A 26,188-nucleotide genomic window follows, 5' to 3' on the forward strand; every position below is an offset into this window, starting at 1 on the left:
CCTTGTACTAAGCATATACTAACCTACTGCATTGCGTGTTTGCTCTCACATTTGTGAGATTTCATTTCGCATCTTTTATGGAGTCCTCAGCCTCGATTTAGCCTCTTGGGCATTTCCTCTGGATTTCACACCTGTGCGTAGTCGATGTAGAATGATCCAAAGAGTATTACATTCCACAACATAACAGCGCGCTGTGCGCCATAATATCAATTCTAACTGTAACACACATTGCACATTATCTGAGTCCAAAGCTAAACTACCCTTGCCACTGGCAGAGATTGACGGAAACTACATCAGTCAGAGAAACCTCTGACTTGCCTGAGTAGATGTGATGCCCGTCGTACAGGTACCGCCCACTGAAATGTGCTGCCAGTACACAAAACGAAAAAGTTTTACCTTGGAGGTACAATAAGATGTCATCGCTACTAACGATACCAATATTTCGAAACAGTTGTGTAGGGAATGTCACGGCAGTAAAACATTTTATCAACGTTCCATGTACTGTAGTACGCTGTGCGTATAACGTATTAGGGACCTCATGTGTATGAGTTCGAAAAATATTGCTGCATTTTTTGGTTGCGTTGATCTCATTAATACATCATTCTCATCCTCATAACTTTAGCATACTTAAGGTCTTATAGGGATGAAGTCACGAAATGGAATCTCGAAAACCGACGTTCTGACCCCATGACTTTCATGTTGCACAGTTTCTCGTCCCTGAGGCGCAGTGTCTTCTTAATGACCGCTCTTCACAAGCAAGCGACGGTAGGTCTGCATCAAAATGGACTCTGTTTTACAGACTTCTTCACTGTACCTATTGCAATGGTTGTCCGTAGCGGTGTGGAGGAACACAGCCATCACATACATATATCTTTACTTAGACGACTGTAACTAAAGTTCACCTGTCTGTGCTACTGCCACTTCGTTGACGTCCTTTACGTGAGACTCCTGTTTATATAATAAAGTCAAAAGGAATGTGGCAGGGGTTGTCCTGCCGTGTTTTGCGTTAAAATATCTATGACATCATTTTCCAAAAAGTGTTTATTTTACTGTTTATAATTAATTTATTGACAACTCTGTCTGTAAAATATACTTGGCAACAGAATGAAGAAGATATCACATTCTACAATAGCATCTGAGTATCCTTGTCGATGCGGCTAAAGTAAATTCTAAGAATATCCGCACAGTGATCCGGATATTCTTGCTGCATCTGGGTAGCTGTCAGCGAACTGTTGGTGAGATGTATTACACAGCAATGACACTACTCCGGATAAAAACCGAAGGCCGGTTGCTATTAGAGCTTGAATGGTCTCCTCTTTTTATTTTGCAGGATCAAGTTTTCTTATTTGCTCTCTCTTGCTTTCTAATTGACGTGCCCGCTTTCGTATCCGAGCGGTCAGTGGGATTGCAATGCGAAGGCCCCGAGTTCGATTTCCTGACCGAGGTTGTTCCTTGGTGAGAGAAGTGAAACAGGGTGCACTGAGTCTCATGATGGCGATTGATTTGCTATCTGACAGATAACGGGTAAAGGTCACGAAAATTGGGAACGGCCGGCAGAGTGGTTTGATGAGCGACGCCCCTCCATACTGCATCTAGTGATGACACCAGTCTGCAGCTTGTGGTCTCTGCCCGGGCACTGGGTGTTCCTGTTGTCTTCATCATTTCATCATCATCGTTCGTGACAGTAGCTACATTGGACTGTGTAAAAAAATTGAATTGTGTAAAAATTGGGACTTTGTATAGGCGCTGATTACCGAGCTCCACTCCACAAACCAAACATCATCATCATCAATGAATACACAGACAGAGGATCTCACGATGTTCGGTCAGTACCGATTGGATAGTCATGGGCTGTGGATGGAGTTTACGTTTCAATTCTTGATGTATCTCTGCCGCTGACAGAAACAATGCAACACTTGTAAACATATTTCTTGTAATGTTTCTAAATGGCACGCACTGTATTCAACATCTCCATCTACGTGATTACTCTGCTGTTCATATTAAAGTGCCTGGCAGACGGTTCAATGAACCAAGTTCAAGCTGTGTCGCTACCGTTCTACTCCAGAACAGCGCGCGGGAAAAACGAGCACTTAAATTTTTCTGTACGAGCCCTTATTTCTCTTATTTTATCGAGTTGGTGGTGCCAACAGAATATTTTCGCAATCGGTGGAGAAAACTGGTAATTGAAATTACATGATAAGATCCCCTAACAATGAAAAACGTCTTTCTTTTTATGATTGTCACTTCAGTTCACTGATCATGTCTCCCCTATTTCACTATAGTGCGAAACGAGCTGCCCTTCTTTGAACTTTTTTGGATGTCATCCGTCAGTTCGTAACATGATGCGAATCCCACGCTGCACAGCAATACTCTGTGGTATGGCAGAAAAGCGTCGCGTAAGCAGTCTCTTTAGTAGACCTGTTGCACTATCTAAGGACCAATGAATCGCAGTCTTTGATTTGCTATACCCACAATATTATCAATGTAAGTGTTCCAAATTAGGTTACTTGTGATAGTAATTTCTATGTATTTAGTTGAGTTTACAGCCTTCAGATATGTCTGACTTAGCGCGTAATCGAAATTTTGCGTACTTCTTTCAGTAATCATGTGAATAGCTTCAAACGTTTCTTTATTCGGGACCAATTTCCACTTTTCGCATAATAAAGATACCGTATCTAAATCATTTTGCAATTCGTTTTGGTCATCTGATGACGGCAAATGACCGCTTCATCTTCAAACAATCGAAGAGGGCTATTCAGATTGTCTCCTATGCCTTTAATATAGATCAGGAACAACAGAGGGCCCATAACATTTCTTTGGGGAACGCCGGTTATTACTTCTGTTTTACTCGATGATTTTCCGTCTATTACTACGAACAGTGACCTTTCTGACAGGACATCACGAATCTAGACACATAACTGAGACGATTTTCCATAAGCACGCATATGGTTAGAAGAAGCTTCTGAGGAACGGTGTCGAAAGTCTTCTCGAAATCTAAAAATATGGAATCAATTTGACTTCCCCTGTTGACTGCACTAATTACTTCATGACTGTAGAGAGCTAGTTGTGTTTCACATGAACGATATTTTCTGAATCCGTGCTGACTATGTGTCAATAAATCGTTATTTTCGAGGTAATTCATAATGTTCGAACACAGTGTATGTTCCAAAACCCTACTGTAAATGGACGTTAGTTATATGGGCCTGTAATTAAGTGGATTATTCCTATTTCCCTTTTTGGGTATTGGTATGAAATGAGCAAATTTCCAGTCTCTAGGTACGGATATTTCTAAGAGCGAACGGTTGTATATAATTGTTAAATATGGAGTGATTTAAGCTGCTTTGCTGCACCAAGGATATCTACTTCTATGTTTTCTCATCTTGGCAATTGTTCTATGGTAGCGAACCACTTGGCTGGGCTGCTTTTGGTTTATCTCATTTTTCTACTCAATGGCTATGTCTCAGGGGAAGAAATGTAGCGTCACATTTCTATAGCACATACGACTAACACGATAAAATTCCTCTCTTTGGCGTGAAATCTTAGCATGGAGTGAAAGTCTTCATTTTCATCATCATTCCTTACAAACAAGCGGTTTGTGAACATGGGTACTTATTAATATATCTACGATTTTTGGAAACATGCTTATCAACACAAGTGGACAACATCACTCTGCTCTTAAAGCGTTATAGAACAATCCTTATGAAGTCAGTTGAAACTTTTAAATCATTTGAATTCTCCTATCGCTGATGTGTATTACTCCTGAGCTGTAATGTACACTCATCAACAGTACAGATGCCCAACATTGCACATTCTCCATGTACATTGCTGGAAGTCATCGACTATGGCTAATAAAATATTTTTCATATTAAGTGGGTATACCTGACGTCGCCGACTTTAGCCTTACTTTCATCGCGAATAATAATTAAATCTCAAGTGTGAGTAATTCAGCTAGCAACTTGTAAGTATGCATTCATTGCTAGTCGAAAATTAACACATGTTCGAAAAACTAGCTTACCTCATGGGTGCTGCAGTAAGTGTTCTTACTGATTGCTTAATGAATCAGGGGAGTTATGATTCGTACTTCGTGAACTTTTCCGTAACTGTCTTGAGAACGAATACTCAGGGAAAATTAATTCACTAGTTATAAGCTCTTAGTGAACATTTACAGACCTGGTAGCATTTTTGACAACAAACCACCGAAACGTTTCCTGTATGGAGGATGTCTGACTCTGTGAGATTACTTGCAGGAGAAAAAAAAAAAGCAAATGCATGACTTTGTTTGCTGAAATGTCCCGACAGGCAGGTTCGGTACAAAGAGCCCCCTCGCTTGGTCACTTTTTATGATGAAACCAGCCCGTAACGAATCGCTCAGCTGCAATTTCAATCTTCTCTATCTCTTCTCCTAAATTATTGTTGATAGGGGCCCATACAATAGAAAAAGACTAATCTTTCGAAAGAGTGGACTACGAAATAGCTTCTCAGATAATAGATTAAACATCATTAGTAACCTCGCAATGAGTCCCACGTTGGCTTCAGCCTTCCTCTTAAAATGAACATTCATGAAAATGACCTAAATGTCTATTCATTCAGTTTATTTATGAGTAGAAATCATGGAAAACAATATCTCAGAATTTCTATGATGAAATCGGATGCGAAGCATCCAACTTTTTGAAGTAACATTTCGATACTAGCTCAGCGAACAACGATTCAGTGAATTCCTTTCAAGTCAAATTGCACGGGATGCATCAAGAAGGCTATGATATACACTTTTTGGTTTTATAGACCATATGTGACTGCTCTGTATATTAGAAATAGTAAAAAACAAGCTGCTTTATTTACGAAGAAGCAAGCCTTGTTTGTCTTGTGCTATTGACTGGTTTCATTCAGAACTGCAACTATGATTCAGTTATATGTAATGGTGGGCACGTGGGGAGGATGAAGGTATTAAAGGGGATGGGCTTTAAGATAAGAAATTTAATTCCAGACATCTTCAGACATTTAGATTTACAATAGCTGTCTGCATTCCGCAGCTCGTGGTCGTGCGGTAGCGTTCTCGCTTCCCACGCCCGGGTTCCCGGGTTCGATTCCTGGCGGGGTCAGAGATTTTCTCTGCCTCGTGATGACTGGGTGTTGTGTGATGCCCTTAGGTTAGTTAGGTTCAAGTAGTTCTAAGTTCTAGGGGACTCATGACCATAGATGTTAAGTCCCATAGTGCTCAGAGCCATTTTGAGCCTGTCTGCAACTAAAACGTTTGTTGAACTGACAAATGATTCAACCTGGTAAATGAAAGAAGGCAGAAAGCAAGCAATCAGAAAGAAACCTTCAAGGTAAAAGGATCCCGAGTACAAATCTGAGTTCATCTAAAGAGTCGACAAAAAAAAAATAAAAAAACACGTTAGCTTGGACTTTAAATTACATTTCCTGAAAATTGTGTCTTTTAAAGGTTATATATGTTATTCTCAGGATCTATGAAAGTTAGAATTATGTAATTTTGTACACTTGTCTCCATAAACTCAGTATTTGTTGTCTAAAGAGTAACAAATTTTGAAATTCTGAGTGTAAGCTGAGATAAAGGATACAGTGCTTGGAATCCTGAATTAATTTTATATTATGCTTACATAATTATAATCAACAAATTGTTGAAATTCTCCTGTTCGATATATTTAAAAATCTTGAGAGAAGCTTAATACATGCGAAGAGATTAAACACAGATAACTTTGTAGAAATCACTTGAATAGTTTCTGAGAAAAGATACAAATATTATTCTTTGAAAATAAAATTCTCAAATCCCATAAAAACATTAAATACGCAGGGTGTTTCATAGTTCATGTTACATGTCCAGAAGTTGTAGAGGGGATTTGGTAGATCAAGTTTTTACGTTGGAAGCCCTCTCCGGAAGCGTCATCCAATGGCACAACAGAGCGTCAAAGCTACAGGCGCCGGTATCTGTAAATGTATGTAAACACAGGGAGATTCCGTGATGATTTTACGGATACATCTACCAGAAAATAAGGAGTCAAGATTTACAAGTGAAAGCTGTTCTTTACATCTGACAATGAAATACATGTAGTAGTACTGTTGTTGCTGAGATTGTAGGGTAGGCAACTTTCAGAGGTGGTAGAATCGACCAAAAGAAGAAAAAATGTCTAGTAGACATGGGTTCTAAAATGCACACCGTAACAGCTATGGGTATTTTGTCAATAGAGGCTACGCGTTCCACAGTAGGGAAGATATTTAATCCAAGGAATTCAACAGTAAATATGTTACTTTCATGTAAAGTATGGTACAAAATTTCATTGCTGTACCTTCAAAATTGTGGATTTGGTGCATCTTTTAGGTTCTATGGGCTGCACTCCCTCTAAAAAGCGCTGAGCCGTAGTTTCTGAAGGTCAGCGTATTTTGTTGATTAAAAAGCGCTTCCCAGTATTTCCGCACTTCTGACTATCGATGTACGATGCCTGTATTGTTATTTATTAGTTGCGCAGACAAATGGTGTGGATGTGCGTCGTGCTTTCGCGGTATTTCTTCCGCTGTGAATCATTGTTTTCGCCGGCGAGTAGAGTACACTATTGCTATTCTATGTATGAAAAATGCGCGCAGTGATTTATCTGATGAAGAAATTGCCGATTTGCTAATTTTGGAGACATTTTCGGTGCTATAGGTAGTGAAGATGATTTGGATGAGCAGATGCCTTTGAATACGACTGTATACACTGTGTTCAAGCACAGAACTTTCAAATTGTGCAGGAAACCGTTTTTTTTCTATTCATTTTCGCTTACTAGGCGTATCAAATGCATTGTCGTTACACAATTCATTTCAGGCAAAGAAAATAACAATACCTGGTTTCACTACCAGTCTTGCGAGCAGTTCCAAATATCCAGGACGGCTCTGTAGGCTGACTGACAGGCATTTCGTGCAGCATTTACCACCTACAAGCAAAAAATAAGCCTACCGTGTATTTCATGTTTCTTCTTCAAAATCAAAGGAAGAAAATATTGCGCAAGGAGACACGCTACAACTGCGAACAACGCTGAGTGTCATTATATATTGAATCCTTTTTTAAAGTATTTTATTCAAAAATGCAGTATGAATACATGTAGAAAGTGCTGTTGTACTTAAATACGACATTCAGCCCTGATCATTATGTATGATGAACTTATTTACTCTGTCTATGTGAATGTATGACGTTTTTAATTTTACGAGGACAGTGTCATATATAATAACATACTCTGCCGAAGGCACACCAGACAGGACATAGTTGCATATTAAAGAAGACGAAGTGGGCTTAAAATAGTGCTAATTTTGTATTTCTATGAAACTTCCTGCCAGATTAAAACTGTGTGCCCGACCGAGACTCGAACTCGGGACCTTTGCCTTTCGCGGGCAAGTGCTCTACCATCTTTTTTTTTTATTTGTTTGTTGATCTCGTTTTGTTCTATTTTGTTCGTTGTACATGATCGGGGCGGACGTCTCATGACACCCATGCAGGTTGTTCGTTGAACCGTTCACTCAGTTTTTTTATTAGAGAGGGTAGCTAAACCCTCTGACCGAACACGCTGAGCTACCGTGCCGGCATCATCTGAGCTACCGAAGCACGACTCACGCCCGGTTCTCACAGCTTTACTTCTGCCAGGTCCCGAGGCAAAGGTCCCGAGTTCGAGTCTCGGTCGGGCACACAGTTTTAATCTGCCAGGAAGTTTCATATCAGCGCACACTCCGCTGCAGAGTAAAAATCTCATTTTGTATTTCGATGTTCGACATTTTTCAAGATATGAATTTCTGAACACAGCTAAAATTGCCTGGATTCTAAGGACATGGACAAATATTGGGCCGGTGCTGAGAGTGCTAAAGAGTCAGTTATTTTCATGAAGTTTCCTCTTAAGTGGATTTATGTGGTCGTTTTACGTTTAAAACGGAGTGAGTTTCAGGTTACTTTTCAGGCTGAAGCTCTAGAGGAATGTGAAATATGTCACTGCAGTTGCTTGCATGCTCTCTCCAGGAAACGGAGACCACGCCTCGGCCAGTGGATGAAGTCATTACGCGTAGGCCGCCAGGTGGAACGAAATGACTGCAGATTGCCTCCCAGCCCAGCAGGGGGCACGCGACTGCCAGCGCCACGCGGCGCCAGCGGCGACTTGTTAAATTACCGCTCGCGTGATCCTCTGGCCCGCCCGCTTTATTGAAACGCGCCGTCCTACGTCCTCCTATCTGATCCGCGACCTCCTCCTTCCCCCCCCCCCCCCCCCCCCCCCCCCGAGAGGATAAGCTTGCGTCTTATTTTTTTGGCACGCCTCCCTCTCGTGTTGGCTTTGTGTCGGTTTGGGGGAGTGGGGCATGTTTATGCAACCCACGCGCCCCATGTCCGTATCTACAAGAAGACATTTTCCCCGACATTTCGCAATCTCGATATCACATCAGTGTCGCTATTGCAATAACAGTGGCAGACTTCCCTTTTGTACTTTTGAATACGATATATCTTTAGCCATTTGGAGGAGATGTGACGTAACGCAGGGCAAAACGCCAGTCCGTTGCGTACAAACACTGCAGATGAGTGCTATCTTTCAAACTATGCTCAACATAGGAAATAGCTCTTAAATTGATGCTTATCAAGAATCTGTGGAAAGCCACGCCATTAAACACGTATCAAATTAAATTTTCTTTAACTTTTAGAGTATCCGCCACAGCAGCATGAAATGATATGGTGCCAGAATCCAACAGTCTACGGGTCCGCTGGAATCCTCGCATATGGTTCCTACGATCTCATTAACTGCGATACTGCAATGCCTTTGTTGATGCAATTGTTCCCTTTAACATTCAAGCATCGTACATCTGAACAAAACAGGCACTGCAGTATTGTATTTGTTCGCCGACACTGGGCAAGCGACTTTCAATTACAATATCTCCCACGTGCGGGAATACACTTAAAGAATGTACGAGTGCTGGTTGTAGACGGGTGGTTGACGACATATGGAAGTTTGGTCTGACTGTGAGTCGCACTAGCATAGCCTAATGGTAAGCCGACCACTTCTGGTAACCGGGAAATCTGACCAGTCTGGCACAAATTATCATTGTCGCCATTCCGTTACAGAAGAAGGAATGAAGGATATCTGAGTTTAGTGACCTGTTGACATAAAGGTTACTGGAGACGGAACACAAGGCTGGTCCGTGTAAAGGATGGGGATGGAAATCAGCAGCACCCTTTCGAAGGAACGGCCCCGGGCATTTGCCTGGAGCGATATAGGAAATCCACGGAAAACCTTAGTCTGGATGTCCCGACGTCGGTTTCAACTGTCGTCCTCCCGAGTGTGAGTCATGGTGCTAACCACTGTCCCACCTCGGTCGGTGGCATTCCATTATACAGCTGATGATTGTCTATATTCGCAGTTACAAATACATTTCATGTATCTAACTGTCTTCCACTGTTTATAATACACTACTGGCCATTAATATTGCTAAACCAAGAAGAAACACAGATGATAGACGGGAATTCATTGGACAAATGTATTATACTAGAAGTGACACGTGATTACATTTTCACGCTGTTTGGGTGCATAGATCCGGAGAAATCAGTACCCACAACAACCACCTCTGGCCGTAATAAAGGCCTTGATACGCCTGGGCATTGAGTCAAACAGAGCTTGGATGGCGTGTAAAGGTGTAGCTGCCTATGCAGCTTCAACACGATACCACAGTTCATCAAGACTAGTGACTGGCATATTGTGATGAGCCAGTTGCTAGGCCATCATTGACCAGACGTTTTCAGTTGGTGAGAGATCTGGAGAATGTGCTGGCCAGAGGAGCAGTCGAACATTTTCTATATCCAGAAAGGCCCGCAGAGGACCTGAAACATACGGCCATGCATTATCCTGCTGAAATGTAGGGTTTCACAGGGATCGAATGAAGGGTAGAGCTACGGGTCGTGACACATCTGAAATGTAACGTCCATTGTTCAAAGTACCGTCAGTGCGAGCAAGAGGTGACCAAGACGTGTAACCAATGGCACCCCATACCATCACGCCGGGTGATACGCCAGTGTGGCGATGACGAATACATGCTTCCAATGTGCGTTCACCGCGATGTCGTCAAACACAGATGTGACCATCGTGGTGCTGTAAACGGAACCTGGATTCATCCAGAAAATGACGTTTTGACATTCGTGCACACATGTTCGTCGTTGAGTACAACATCGCAGGCGCTCCTGTCTGTGATGCAGCGTCGAGCATAACCGCAGCCATGGTCTCCGAGCTGATAGTCCATGCTGCTGCAAAAGGCTTCGAACTGTTCGTGCAGACGGTTCTTGTTTTGCAAACGTCCCCGTCTGTTGACTGAGAGATCGAGACGCGGCTGCAGGATTCGTTACAGCCATTCGGATAAGATGCCTGTCATCTCGACTGCTAGTGATACGAGGCCGTTGGGATCCAGCACAGCGTTCCGTATTACCCTCCTGAACCCATCGATTCCATATTCTGTTAAGAGTTATTGGATCTCGACCAAAGCGAGCAGAAATGTCGCGATACGTTAAACCGCACTCGCGATAGGCTACAATCCGACGTTTATCAAAGTCGGAAACGTGATGGTACGCATTTCTCCTCCTTACAAGAGGCATCACAAAACGTTTGACCAGGAAACGCCGCTCAGCTGCTGTTTGTGTATGAGAAATCGGTTGGAAACTTTCCTCATGTCAGCCCGTTGTAGGTGTCGTCACCGGCGCCAACTTTGTGTGAATGCTGTGAAAAGCTAATCATTTGCGTATCAAAGCGTCTTCTTCATGACGGTTAAATTTCGCGTCTGTAGCACGTCATCTTAGAGGTGTAGCAATTTTAACGGCCCGTAGTGTACAATTCCGGGTCTACAGTTACAGGCGTGTGGGAACAGCTACCGAACGAGGCATATGGACATTATTTTAGTGTTTTGTAATGACGTTGCCTAATACTCAAAATTATTTTGTTCCAAAAGAGACAGAAAGACGTGTTTTTATACGTTAATAATTTTTTGAGAACTTAAAATTTCTTCTAAGCAGCTAGCAGTGGGAACATAGGAGGAAGTGCTCGAATTCACGAGGGCACTGTACAATGAAGACGCTGAAGTCCGCGTCCAGCGGTTTAAATGACACCTCATTCTTGAACTAATTAAGGACAATTCACAGCTCATCCGAAACACGCACTCCTCACAGCCTCTTCCGTTCATGCATTGGCTCAGAACCTTGCTTTGCATACTCCACGCCAATGACACCCGTTCCAACCACCAACAATATTCCACTGTTTTACTTTAGGCAAGGCTTAGAATTTGTAGTCACATTGAAGGATGATCGTACTCTCCAGCTGACGTCAGGTATAGAGGGTGATACTTATTAACGTTTAAAAACCTCTGAAACGACGTATATCACACTGAGACAAGTACTTTAAGACAATTGTGGTCGCAAATGTCGGGAAATAAGTCAGAGATGTATGACAAACATTGAACCTGTGACGTCACCAGATGTAGGTTGCCGCACTTGTAACAGCTGACCCTGACGGTCTGTCACACCCGATCATTCCAATCCAACGAAAGCATTCACGTCGGTGTGGCCAAGGTGCGCTTCTTTACCACTTGGGGCTCAGGGTTCGAGACTTGTGTCTGACAGGCAATTTTTTTTCCTATTCTTTCAGATAGTTACGTTTTTTCATTAAGGGTAGATTTATGATTTTATATACCGGTCCCATGGTTGTGCCCAGTACATCACAAAACTATTGTTTTGCGACACACGAAACTGAATATAAACTTCTTGGCATTTTTGTTGCCAGTAAATTACCTTCAAGTTTTGTTTACTTAACAGCGCCTATAAAATAAAAGAGAAGAAACAGAAAGTATGATCGTCTTTTGCTTAGGTACACACAGGACAGTAACTTTGCATATTCTACGTTTACAACAGATCAAATTTCCAAAATGGGTACGAAATTATGACCGCTGTGCAATGATGTGTAGCACTACCCCCTGCTGTTCCTTACCGGCTAGTGTAGCATCGACAAGCCCAATCGCAGCACGTGCGACGAGGTGCATCATGTGATGACATGTTCAGTAATTGTCATCCACTTTTGGAATATTTCCCGGCATTTGCGACCCAGTGTGTACTGCACACTGAAGACATCGAAAAAGATGTGATTGTCGGAAGGACAGACTCAGCATACAGGATAGTTAAAACAACTTTTGGTGACATTAAAAGCAACGGTGGTAACATTAAGAGTGCAACGGGAATTCCACTGTTAAATGCAGAGGAGAAAGCAGATAGATGGAAAGAATACATTGAAAGCCTCTATGAGGGTGAAGATTTGTCTGATGTGATAGAAGAAGAAACAGGAGTCGATTTAGAAGAGATAGGGGATCCAGTATTAGAATCGGAATTTAAAAGAGCTTTGGAGGACTTACGGTTAAATAAGGCAGAAGGGATAGATAACATTCCATCAGAATTTCTAAAATCATTAAGGGAAGTGGCAACAAAACGACTATACACGTTGGTGTGTAGAATATATGAGTCTGGCGACATACCATCTGACTTTCGGAAAAGCATCATCCACACAATTCCGAAGACGGCAAGAGCTGACAAGTGCGAGAATTATCGCACAATCAGCTTAACAGCTCATGCATCGAAGATGTTTACAAGATTAATATACAGAAGAACCGAAAAGAAAATTGAGAATGCGCTAGTTGACGATCAGTTTGGCTTTAGGAAAAGTAAAGGCACGAGAGAGGCAGTTCTGACGTTACGGCTAATAATGGAAGCAAGGCTAGAGAAAAATCAAGACACGTTCATAGGATTTGTCGACCTGGAAAAAGCGTTCGACAATATAAAATGGTGCAAGCTGTTCAAGATTCTGAAAAAATTAGGGGTAAGCTATAGGGAGAGACGGGTCATATACAATGTGTAAAACAACCAAGAGGAAATAATAAGAGTGGACGATCAAGAACGAAGTGCTCGTATTAAGATGGGGGTAAGAAAAGGCTGTAGCCTTTCGCCCCTACTCTTCAATCTGTACATCGAGGAAGCAATGATGGAAATAAAAGAAAGTTTCAGGAGTGGAATTAAAATACAAGGTGAAAGGATATCAATGATACGATTCGCTGATAACATTGCTATCCTGAGTGAAAGTGAAGAAGAATTAAATGATCTGCTGAACGGAATGAACAGTCTAATGAGTACACAGTATTGCTTGAGAGTAAATCGGAGAAAGACGAAGGGAATGAGAAGTAGTAGAAATGAGAACAGCGAGAAACTTAACATCAGGATTGATGGTCACGAAGTGAATGAAGTTAAGGAATTGTGCTACCTAGGCAGTAAAATAACCAATGACGGACGGAGCAAGGAGGACATCAAAAGCAGACTCGCTATAGCAAAAAAAGGCATTTCTGGCCGAGAGAAGTCTACTAATATCAAATATCGGCCTTAATTTGAGGAAGAAATTTCTGAGGATGTATGTCTGGAGTACAGCATTGTATGGTAGTGAAACATGGACTGTGGGAAAACCGGAACAGCTGGACATAAGTTAAGGAATGAGGATGTTCTACGCAGAATCGGAGAGGAAAGGAATATGTGGAAAACACTGATAAGGGGAAGGGACAGGGTGATAGGACATCTGCTAAGACATGAGAGAATGACTTCCATGGTACTAGAGGGAGCTGTAGAGTGCAAAAACTGTAGAGGAAGACAGAGATTGGAATACGTCAAGCAAATAATAGAGGACGTAGGTTGCAAGTGCTACTCTGAGATGAAGAGGTTAGCACAGGAAAGGAATTCCTGGCGGGCCGCATCAAACTAGTCAGTAGACTGATGACCAAAAAAAAAAGTGTACTTCGTGTACTTCATTGAATTACTTGTCGCAGTAACGTCTCAATCGCCTCGGGTATTCTCAAACTTTAACAACAATCACTCAGTAGACCCCGGCGGTTACTTAACAAGAGCTACCCATTGTAGTTCCTACGTTTACTATTTACGGTTCCTATAAAGGATCCACACACGTACCTGAAAAGATCACGAAGAAGAGAACACATCAATTAATTTCTACCTACTGGAATAAAAAAATAATAATAATAAAAAACTGAACTCCTCGCTAACAGACCATGAAGGCCCAAGGGTACCGACCGGAAGCCATGCCATCCTCAGCCCATAGGCGTCACTGGATGCGGGTATGGAGGGGTATATGGTCAGCACAGCGCTCTCCCGTATGTCAGTTTCTAAGATCGGAGCCGCTACTTCTCAATCAAGTAGCTTCTCAGTTTGCCTCACAAGGGCTGAGTGCACCCCGCTTGCCAACAGCGCCCGGCACCTATCGAAGTGCTAACCTAGCCCGACAGCGCTTAACTTCGGTCATCTGGTGGGAACCGGTGTTAGCACTGCGGCAAGACCATTGGCACCTACTGGATTATTTGCCTCTTAATTCTCTTTAATGAGAAATGAGTTGCATAAATTGAATGAGTATAGTTTCTGCGGTGATGGAAGCGACCGTTCGGAGCTTTCTGTGAGCTTATGACCGTTAGTACGAACGGATACTAAAACAGGAAGAAATTCTGGCGATTGAAAAAAAGCAGTGACGGGAACGTTTAGCATTACATTTGTCATTGAACAAAGGGGTTTCGTGTCACATATTCAGGTTACAAAACAGTGCTCAGTTGGCTTCTGTAACGTTCCTTGTGAATCTGAGCTTAGTCACAGGGTACAAGGACAAGAACTGGCAGCAGTCTGAACTGCAGCTTACAAGGGAAACTCCCCTCGAACTCCCCTCAGATTCAGTGGTCAGAAGACGCACTGGGCAGCCCTTGAAAAATTGAACACAGACCAAGCACGAAAACAGGAAGAAGGTGTGCGGGACTGTGAGAAAAAAGCAAAATAAAAACAGCGAACAGTCTAAAAACTAGAAGAGCATGTTAGGGCAACCGCCTAATCAGATGGCATTGTGTTTAATTGTTTAGGGCGTTCGACCGCCACGCAGGCGAATCATGTTTGGAACCTCCCTCGTGCCTTTTTTTTCCCCGCTGTTCACTTTATTTAAATTTGTCTCTGTGTCATGGCGTAACATGCGTTTGCAACAGCGAGATGTAAGGTAGCGACTCATAATAACAGCTGATTCTGCACAATTAATCTATTAGCAGCCGAAAGGAGTGGCTTTTGAATCGGAACCGCAAACATTTGATGACAAGGCGGCAAGCCCACCGAATCCTCCACCGGAAAACCCGTCATGTGTCATACAAGGCGTTAGTGACAGTGGGTGTTTCATATGATGGGATTCTCTTACCGACGCACCTAACTTTTACAACTGGTAGCGAGTGAGACATGCCTCCTTGCGCGACACAGGTGTTTGTATGAAATTGAATGTGATCACTCCCAAGGGAATTATGAAAACGTAATTGTTCGTCACAAAAGCTGCAACAAATGAAGTTTGGAAGTTTTGACTCTTGAATTCCTTTGTTGTAACATAGTTCGAACCCGTTTATTTGTTGTTTTCATTTCTGTGAGACGTCTAAGTAGTACCTCGCTTGCTCCCACTGTTCATCACATTTACTTGTGACGATAACGTGTTCTTACCACATGACTCATATTTCATAACCACTGTATAGTACGCCAGCTGCTAAGACTACAGAAAGAGAACAATCATTTCAACGACCGGGCGGACAGTTGATAATGTTGTGAGAAGAAAAGGCACTTGAGAGTGTCGAACGCATTTCTCGCGGTTTGTAGTCCAACACATGACCACTTTCCACAACGCCGTTGCTATTTCAGGTTGCTCGTCCATGCACTTCTCGATTTTTAACAGTTCACTGTTTGTATTTGCTTTTGTTTTCACAGAACAGTACACTTTCTATCTGTTTTCCCGCTTGATCTGTGTTCAACTTTTGAGGGGCTAACCACTGTGCCATCTTACCACTCAATCTGAGAGAGTTGCGATGGGAAGTTTCCCTTGTTAGAAGAGAGACAATGCTAATAGAAGTAAATTGCAGTAGAAAGCATCGTAGTGAAAATTAACCGGATCGGTAACTGATTCATTGTAATCCTCTTCAGATTGATTTAATAAGATAACATTGACATATATATTCCTCAGCTCAAGAGTTCGGTATTTCATAATTATTTTCGCATTTCTAATCAATCTCGTACGTATACTTATTTTTCGATATTAAAAGTTCTTTCGCCTGTTACGTAAAGACACCTAAATCATTGAATGTATAAAATTACTTCTGAATGTCCGTGAAAGATATTGATAAATTTGTTAAAAACATTTAAAACTACACTTTCGTTTTACTATTGCTGCACATTTACAGTTTGCACCCACTCTGACCACAGCAAAATTCTCTCGCGTAATTAAGAATTACCTCGCTAACAGAAACACGGAACTTGCGCTGTAAATACGTATGTAATCATGTATAAAGTGCTATCCAAATACCTTAATTCAGATATTTTATAGTAGCAGTCAATGAAACGTCACAGTGTGGAAATAAAACTACAGCTCAACTGAAGTTATCAACTCACTGTAATCCGTCAGGATTCTATTTTAGATTATGCAGCAGCAGCGTTGGTTCTCCAAAATGAGTTTAAAAGTTAGCATGTCAATACACAGATGCGTTATGGAAGTAAATGTTCGGAACTCACAGAAAGAAATAACAAGAGACTTAGAGCTGTAGATATGGACCACCTGAGAAGAGCATGTACAATTTCCCGACTTGATGGCATAAGAAATGAGGAAATAAGAGAAAGGACGAAAACACATTATAATATTACGGACAGAACAGAAGCAAGCCAGCTAAGATGGTTAGGACACATCGAAAGACTAGATGAAGACTGGTGGCCAAATAGAGCACTATCACGTTAACCTGCTGGAAGGAGAAGAATTGGAAGACCAGGATAAACGTGGATATGGAGTGTCCAAGAAGGATAGAAAGAAGAGGAACAGAAGAGAATGAGGAAAAATGGTGAGATTTAGGCGTTTGGCGAGAGATGTGGTATGCGGTGACATCTGTAGGACCGCCGAGGAAAGAGACACAAAGAAGAGCTAAGGAAAAAATATAGCTCAAGACGACTTTTGTTAAAGACAGAATTGTTCATTTGTTCCAGACCGTTACGGAAACAGCATAGAATCAAGTGTAATTGAACTCTTCTTTAAGTTTCACTAGGGTCCTATTTGAGGTTACAGTAATGCTGCGACCAAACGCTTGTGTTTAACGTGATGTATATCACATAAATTTTTTGTATGCAAGAACGGATAAAAACGTGAAACAACAGCGATATTCACGTAAAAACCTCCGTGGCGGACGTGTGAAGAGCTGCAAAATGCCCGTCAGAATACTAATATCAAGTTTCAGCATACGTGGAAACGACGGAAGACGTGGTACTTCATCCTCGTGCTCATCAAAGCAAATTTCTGAAGAAGAAAGGTTTACAACCAGAGCAACCATTGTCTAATGTTGAATGAAACCACCTTATGCCGCAACTGGTTGGCTGGCTTTTTACATCTAATAGTTATTGAAGTGCAGCCATGTTAAGATTATTGAAGAATAGATATTTTCCTTCCTGTCCATGAAGGCGTTACGGTCTTTGAAGACATCACCCACAAATGATAACAATTTGTGCGCTGTTATATGAATATCGTCACTTAAGCTAGGTCCATACATTTTGCTAGCCATTGATTTTCCATGTACCAGACGCAGCTGCTGGAAACTGTTATGATAGTAATCACACCTTTATACCGCTACTTCATAATCGGACCAAGAACTGCAAATTTGGGGTCAGTTCCTATGGGACCAAACTGCTGAAGTCATCGTTTCCTAGGCTTACACACTACTTAATCTAACTTAAAGTAACTTACGCTAATGACAACACACACACCCATGCCCGAGGGAGGACTCGAACCTCCGGCGGGGGGTGCAGCGCGAACCGTGGCAAGGCGCCTCAGATCGCACGTAATCGATCGAATATAGTGTCAGTTTACCCTCATTTAGTAGTTTCCCGCGCCTAACTGATTTTTGGGATACGAAATTTTGCAGAATTAGTCGTACGACTACTTCAGTGATATTGTAGTGCCAGTTCTGTTCTGCATGCGCGACTGAAGCCTCACATTTGCCTTATTATCCTGGCAGGTACTTATGATACGATCTAAAGCAGGGGGGTCAAGATTGTATCACGCAGGCAGCGTCCGTGGCATAAGTGCCAAAGCCCTGAGTCTCACTTCAAACTGCTGAAGCGCCGGATTTAAATGGCAGCGCAGTCGCCCTGCATACATACTATTTAGTTTTACATTTCGTATTTCTCAACAACGTAGGTCACAAACAAAACAAATATTCAGTATTATTAATTAATTTTGTCGTACTGAGGACATAATTTTTATCTCACACAAACTGCCCGCATACGGATAGCCATTGGCTATTTTATAAAGTTTTGTACATATGTTACCAGGTAATACTGAGCTTTTTAGATTCACAATCCAAAAATGATCTTTCAAACATACTCGATCAAAGTATTGTTGCACTTTTACAAGCTTATTATGGAATTTTGTAACCCTACCTGAGGAAAGCACTGTAGACATCCTGAACAGTCTTAACGTAAAAAGATTTGTCATTAAAACAGCAGTAACCTCGCAGGTCAAACAGCAACATCGACGTATGCACAGAGCGCATCCAACTGAAAAGACAGAGGGTATCACCATTTTAGAGTATTGCGACGATAGATCGCTAGACTGCCTCTTTTCTTGCAGACAGTCATTGGAGCTCCAAACGCCCTTTGTACCACAAACAAAAAAGCGAACGTTAGACAACGCTGACAGCACGTTTCTGTCGAACTCTGAGAGTTAATGCCGAGCAGAAAATGCCACACCGCAATACCAAAAGAAATAATAGATTTCAGCTACCTGTCGTCCTTTTCAAATTTTTATTGGCAGATCTAGATTTCAGCTAGAAACTAGCTATTCTCGATGCACTATCATTTTTTATCAAGTCAATATAACAGTCGGTGCGTGCAACAGCCTTCTGAATGGAAGGTAATCTGACTAAAAGGAATGTCGCGCTGTTCCGTGTACTTCAGAGAAGTACCGACCAAAGCGGAATGGCAGGCCAGGCCGTGGCCCGCCCGCAGCCCGCACGTGCTGCACGCTTCGAGTTTTCTGGTCATGACTGGGTCTAATGTAAAGAGTATATTAAATTACAGAGTGAGAGTTTCACTCTGCAGCGGAGTGTGCGTTGGTATGAAGTATTCTGGCAAATTAAAACTGTGTACCAGACCGAAACTCGAGCTCGGGACCTTTGCCTTTTGCGGGCAAGTGCTCTACCAACTCAACTACCCATGCACGACTCACGCCCCGTCTTCACAGCTTTAATTCCGCCAGTACCTCGTCTCCTACCTTCCGAACTTCACAGAAGTTCTCCTGCGAACCTTGGTGAACTCCTGGAAGAAAGGATATTGCGGACACATGGCTTAGCCACAGCATGGGGGAAGTTTCCAGAATGAGATTTTCACTCGCTGGTGAACTTTTGTGAAGTTTGGAAGGTAGGAGACGAGGTACTGGCGGAATTAAAGCTGTGAAGACGGGGCGTGAGTCGTGCTTGGTTAGCTATGTTGGTAGAGCACTTGCCCGCAAAAGGCAAAGCTCCCGAGTCTGTGTTTCGGTTTGGCACACAGTTTTAATCTGCCAGTAAGTTTCAGTACAATAAATTGTTCAAGTTTACGAAAATGCGTCTAAAAGTAGCAACACTCAGGAATGATGTCCTAAGCGTGAACAAACTCGGAAGACACGACTGTCAGATTTCTACCAGTAAGTCATTAAGACAACAGAAAAATGGTGTACATAGAACAACAATTTTGTGTGAACAGGAAGGCCAGTCATGCCACACTCGGTTCATGAACACGAAGTAAAACGCGATAGCAACTGGCAGTACGTATCGTCAGAAACAAGGGCCACAATGCCAGGCAGTTCCGTGAGGGATCTTATTATCGTCTGGGAAGTAGGAGCGGAGGAGAGATTTGCCTATGATTTGGCTGTGGCATTTCAGCTTCTAGAAAGAATATTGCTATGATGATGATATGTATGTGTCTTTAGGAAAGAAATGCTATTTACAGAGTGATGGGCGAATGCTAAGCAACACTCTGTGACCATAATGTGGGGTGACCATCTTTTCTTTATGTTTGTTCAGCTCGCGTCACTGTTGGCTCAATGTTGGAGAACATCAACACCTCAAATGTCTTTTACCATACACAAAGCACAATAGTTTGCAGTGTTAACGTGAATGGCGAATGTGCTGAACTAGGTGGAGAAATATGCTGTCTTCGCACTAATTCAGCTTTGACAAGTAATACACTGAAGGCATCGTGTGTGTTACATGCAGCTTTGCGACTGCAATTGCGCTATGACATCTAAACTCGTTGCCACAGTACATAGATGAGACGAGCTTCCCTTGCTAGCGGGTTGTAAGAATGCTAGTGGGCCGTCCAGATCTCATGATAGTATCCTACCCAGTATCGGTTTGTGGCAATTCATGGAGTACAACACTACTTGCAGGGAGCCACTGCATTGAGTGGATAATAGAGAAAGGTGGTAGAAATCGCAACATTACATAGTTAAAGATTTAGATAATAAAACGAAGTGATATATTGTCTAATAATTTCAGAATAAATTACTCTTAACGTAGGACAGACTCCACTGATTTAAAGACATTACTGGAACGACCTACAGAAAGAGCATTCACCTGAAACTGAACTTGCTTAACTATAGTTCATTTGGGACAGAGCATTCTGAACCTTAGGAACTAGGTTTGGGCAACAGTAAGAGGGATGGCAGACTTCATTAAACCTTACCGCATGGCTGGCTGGTGCCTCGCGATCGACAGACGACCGAAAGGACATTCTAATCCGAGAGTCATTATTGGATCGTGTCCGAAGCTAAGAACGTTTAAATTTTACCGCAGCATGACGTGGGGTGTGTCTGTAGACAAGACGCCAGTCTTCTTCCAAGAAGGCGTTCCAGAATGCCACGCAGCTGCGATGCTCAGGGGTTTCCGTTAGCTGCTCAGCGTCTTGCACTGGTGTTCCTACGGCCGAAAACAATAGTTCTGATACTAGCTTGTTCGCTGGCCAAATGACTAGCTGTCGCCTACTTGACCATAGATCCGGATGCTTCCTTTTTGCTCCAGAGATTTCGTAACAGCTTCGGCCATCGGAATACTCGGCGTTTCTGTATTCGTGTGCGCCTCGAGGTCAAGAAAGCGTTCCTTGTGAACTGGAAACATTTGAACTCCCGCTGTCATGATCAACAAATAATTAATTTCTCTCGAAATGATGGCAGGTTTCGTTTCCTCTGTGTGCTGGGAATTATTATTAAATTTCTTTCCTTTCTTTATTCGCGGTCGTTTCTTTAGATACCCCGAACTTAAACTGATAGGCAAATTGCGGATAAAGCAGCAGTTATCTCCTCACTGAAAGCACTAGAATCTTTCAGCTCATTTAATATTCATTTAGTATATTATTACTAGAGTTTTAAAGTAACACACTGCCATTTGACTGTTTCATTATTTATTTAAATAAAACTCAGGTTTCGGATTTTTACGCCAATTTCAAGTATTCGATTTTATGTCTTCAACGTATACTGCTTGACACTTAACACATTGTCATATTCAAAATTAAGAAAATTTGGCTCCCCACGAAATGCCAGATGTAACCTCACCATCTTGTAACAGATCAGAAACTAATCGTGAGAGCTCGTCATATTTGGTAAAAACAGATTTTCGTTGGAAATAAAAGATGAGTACATGTCCTTAAAACGTATGATAGTATAATGAAACAGTATGAGTAATATAACAACTTTGATTTTACAATTAATTTGTGTTAAGGATATGTGCTCATCTTTTATTTACCAGCTTAAGCCTGTTCTCACCATATATGACTGTTCCCACGATTACGTGCTGATCGGTTGGAAGCTGGTGATTTTACGCCTGGCATTTCGTCAGGAGCCAATATTTTTCTTAATTTGTGGTCAACTTTGAGCATGACAACATAATAAGTGTCCTGCCATGTATGTTGAAATCATAATATCGAATACTCGAAAATGGCATTGGAGGCCGAAACCTGGGTTGTACTGAAATAAACAATAAAACAGTCAAATTGCGGTGTGTTCCTTTAAAAAAATTAATATTCTTCAACTGTCTCTCAACTGATCCTTCGTTTCATGCCTTGTACGGCCGTTTACGCCGTTTATACAATCTTAAAGTCTGTATTGTTGAGCTACAGAGCGGTGAATCACAGAGCGTAATTGGAGAGCTTCTTTGTTGCACCATGTGGTCTCCAGATATTTGTCATGAGGATAATTTCAAAACCGGTCGCTTCTTCACATGAATTTCCTCCAGGCAACTTTATTTGTCGTACTTCAGCATGATTCTGTTCTGCCAATAAGTAACTTTCCTGGTAGACTGACAGACATCAATGTTTCTCGATCCTCAGGGCGCCAATCGCTCATTTATTGTTTAAAAATGTGTTTTGTTGTCTTCTGCTGTGTTGTTAACTTCGTTTTCCTGCTCGACATTTGACGACGGACCTTGTAGTTTTCTCCAGGTACTCCAAACAGCGTTCTTGAGCTAACGCGTTGTTGATGCTTCATGCATTCGCATGCAATTCACATAGAGGGCAATTTGACGGGAACATACGAGACTTTCTTCGATTTCATATGTTGGGAGCGCTGATTGCGCCTCGTGTTGCTTTCACGCGGAATTCAATTATCGACGTTAAAATTAAGTTGTGTGTCCATAAGTAAGAACACCAGAAAAGATGCACCTCTGAGTGTAGATGGATTCCATTTCAATACTGTTGACTACTTCAAGTACCTAGGAAGTCTTTTTAGTAATAACAACAGATCACATATAGAAATAGAGGTCCGTTGATGAACAGGAAACAAGACAAAAAAATGGTTCTAAGCACTATGGGACTTAACATCTCAGGTCATCAGTAACCTAGACTTAGAACTGTTCAAATCTGTGTTAAATCTTATGAGACTTAACTGCTAAGGTCATCAGTCCCTAAGCTTACACACTACTTAACCTAAATTACCCTAAGGACAAACACAAACACATGCAAGAGGGAGGACTCGGGACTCGAACCTCCACCAGACTTAGAACTACTGAAACCTAACTTAACCTAAGGAAATCACACACATCCATGCCCGAGGCAGGATTCGAACCTGAGACCGTAGCAGCAGCACGGTTCCGGACTGAAGCGCCTAGAGCCGCTCGACCACAGCGGCTGGCACAAACAAGACACTTTTTAGTTTGATTAAAATTCTAAGAAATAGATCACTTAGAAGTAACTTCAAAATCCGCTTATATTAATCGACCATTATACCTGTGATGTTATATGGATGTGAAACATTAATATTTAGAAATAAAGATGAAGAAAAACAGTTAATATTCGAAACAAAAAGAGGAAGGAAAATTTTGGACTAGTATACGACGAAAATATCATGGAATGGAGAATAAGAAGAAATCAAGAATTAAGAGGTCTGTACAAACACCATAACATCGTCGAAGTCCTCAAGAGGAGAAGGTTGAACTGGGCAGGCCATATAGCAAGAATGACAGTGTACACTACCTAGAATGGCCTTCACCAAAACAATAGATGGAACGAAAGGAAGAGGGAGACCCAGAATCAGATGGCGGGATAGCATTCGGGAGGACACAACTAGGATGAACAGCAACAGCAACTGGACAAACAGCTCATTGGACAGGCAGAAGTGGAAGAGGCTCATAGAAGAGGTGTATGGTCGATAAGGCCCTTGCCACATGTAAAGAAGAAGATGAAGAAGAACCTCCTAATTTCGGTTTTTATGCAACACTTTTTTCAGTTTTGGCAGTATTTTTTCATCTGAAAAATGTCGAGTTGCGTATATGTGAAACTGTATGTTTAATAACTGTTTAGCTATGTCTGCTCAAATGCTGGAGGAAGGCAATTTCTTACCTCCTCCAGTAAGGTCATAGACAGTGATGTGAGGTTGAAACCAAACTTCTGATTGATGACAACTTTCCACAATGAGATTTTTCACTCTGCAGCGGAATGTGTGCTGATATGAAACTTCCAGGCAGATTAAAACTGTGTGCTAGGTCGAGACTCGAAAACGGGACCTTTGCCTTTCGCCGGCATGTGCTCTTCCAGCATTTAAGGTTTTGTTCTCTGGACTGAATTCCATTTCAGTTACATATATCCTTCCGATAATGTAATATGGCAAATTACCAAGAAAGAAAAAAAAAAGACATTGGGAATCACACAGTATTCCTATTCCTGTTTCTACCTTACACGGGAACAGTACCTGTGCCTTCCCGGCACTGCACTTGGAGGGTGGCTAGGGAGGGGGTGACCAGTGGCGGTTCGACAGCGCGCGCATGCGCAGTGGGAGGTGGCGGCGCGTGCCGCGAGCTGCTGGTGGCAGAGACTCGCCCTCGCAGGCGGCAGTCGTTGCGCGACATGGGAGCGCGATGGTCGCAGGCACGCAGCGGCCGCCCCTGACAGCCGCCTCCGACTCTGCCTCCGCCCCCGACGCTTCCGCCGCCGGTCGCATGCACCGCCGCCTCCAGCGCAGTCCGCGGCTGCTGCTGGCGCCGCTGCTCGCCGCCGCGTGCCTCATACACGCCGGTGAGTCTGCAGGAACGCCACGGAGGGTGTAAATCGCCGGCTTTCGGCATTTCCCGCCGCTCAGACGATAACACTGAACGCCACCCATCACATTCCGTAAATGCGTGATCTGCTAGTCGCTGGCAACTGATACACCTTCTGTCTTCGGAGTTACCAGTTGAGATCATATCTATACGATCGTACTACGGGTAAACCAGTGTTGACCAACAGATGCTGTCTTTCACCTACTTACTTATGGCACAGTCAAATAATTTGGGAAGAAGAAGAAAGGAATGTAAATACTACGGAGTAGTTATATGCAGTATCAGCTCACTTAACCACTTTCCTACTTACTCCGAAACGTTGCTTAATTTGTATTGCTGGAGACACCATTAACCACACTTCAATTACACACATATCTAATTATACCCACTCCATTGTGTGTGGTGAAGGGTATGCAAACCATAAGGATGATTGTCCTCTCTTCCTAGGGTATTAGCGGAGGGCGACCTTCTGCATATGTTAAATTTTCAAATTTTACTGACAACGCAGAAAAAAATTGTAGGAAGTAATCTGTTTACTGCTTCCTACTGAAAATCATCTTTCTTTCAGCGTCACTCACCTGAATTGACTGAGGATTTCGTGAGAATCTCGTTCATACTAAATAAAGTTTCACCAACAAAAACTTTTGTGGATGCGAATAAAGTCATTTATGTTCTTCTACGAGAAAGGTAATTGGTGTCATTATGACGCTCCTACTCATAAAACACTGTACCCTTGTTAATAAACCAAAATACAATAAACAGATTCGCTCTCCTGAGTAAATTCGCTATGTCCACCTCATTTTGAATACGTAACGGCCTTATAAAGAAACTTTAATCGTTTTTAATAACAGCGTATTGTCGTAATGCTCCTCCACCAATCTTTCACTTTGAAATATTTGGAAAAAGAAAGATAGATATTTTGGTGAATTAACGGAGAGAACTACAGCATCACTAGGGGGGGGGGGGGGGGGGCAAAATGCATATACCCTTCAGGATCTTGAAAACTGTGTAAATTGATTTTACTCTCCTCCCTGATGATAATAGCAGAGCCACGTAATCTTACGTACCTGAAGTTTTCATAGTTGTCCAAAGCCAAACAAAAGTACTTTGTGCAGGTCCACACGAGAGCGAAAGTCACGAAATAGTTTCTGTATGATCGACCTTCCTTTCGTGAGGGACGATGCAACTTCTGCAGAAGTTTAAGGACATTACTAAACTTCAGCGTACTGGGTACCGTGACGACGAACGTAATATACGTTTCATGAAATATGTATCTAGAAAGTTTCCTGTAGTTTTTTGCTCCGTGGGGTAACTAGGAAGGAGCATTGCACCGATACCGCGACCACACTGCATTACAACGTCGCTGGATTGTGAGTGTGCCAGAGGACAGTCGTAAGTTTTGAGATGCACATACACGCACTAGTGAGGAATTATTTATAAATGTACCATACGTAGTCCTCAGTAGGTCTTGCCATGTTACTACTGTCAATATTACATAGTTAACGGTTTTCTTATCATGAATAAGTAGTGTTTTCTATAATCA

General features: G+C 42.3%; 1 protein-coding gene across 2 annotated transcripts in view; it reads left to right on the forward strand.

Annotated features, from left to right (window-relative positions):
• LOC126267190 (uncharacterized) overlaps positions 1-26,188 on the forward strand; it is a 472,459-nt gene that overhangs the window by 119,703 nt on the left and 326,568 nt on the right. Inside the window, exon 1 of one of the 2 annotated variants that reach the window (XM_049972158.1) lies at positions 24,421-24,622. The exons of the other annotated variant lie outside the window; for it this stretch is intronic. Within the exon in view, the coding sequence (XP_049828115.1) occupies positions 24,466-24,622 (157 nt within the window). The 5' untranslated portion in view covers positions 24,421-24,465. Of the gene's footprint in view, positions 1-24,420; positions 24,623-26,188 lie in introns of those variants that run through there. 2 annotated transcript variants of the gene reach the window in all.

Source organism: Schistocerca gregaria, chromosome 4, assembly GCF_023897955.1.
Source record: "Schistocerca gregaria isolate iqSchGreg1 chromosome 4, iqSchGreg1.2, whole genome shotgun sequence".
Taxonomy (NCBI): domain Eukaryota; kingdom Metazoa; phylum Arthropoda; class Insecta; order Orthoptera; family Acrididae; genus Schistocerca; species Schistocerca gregaria.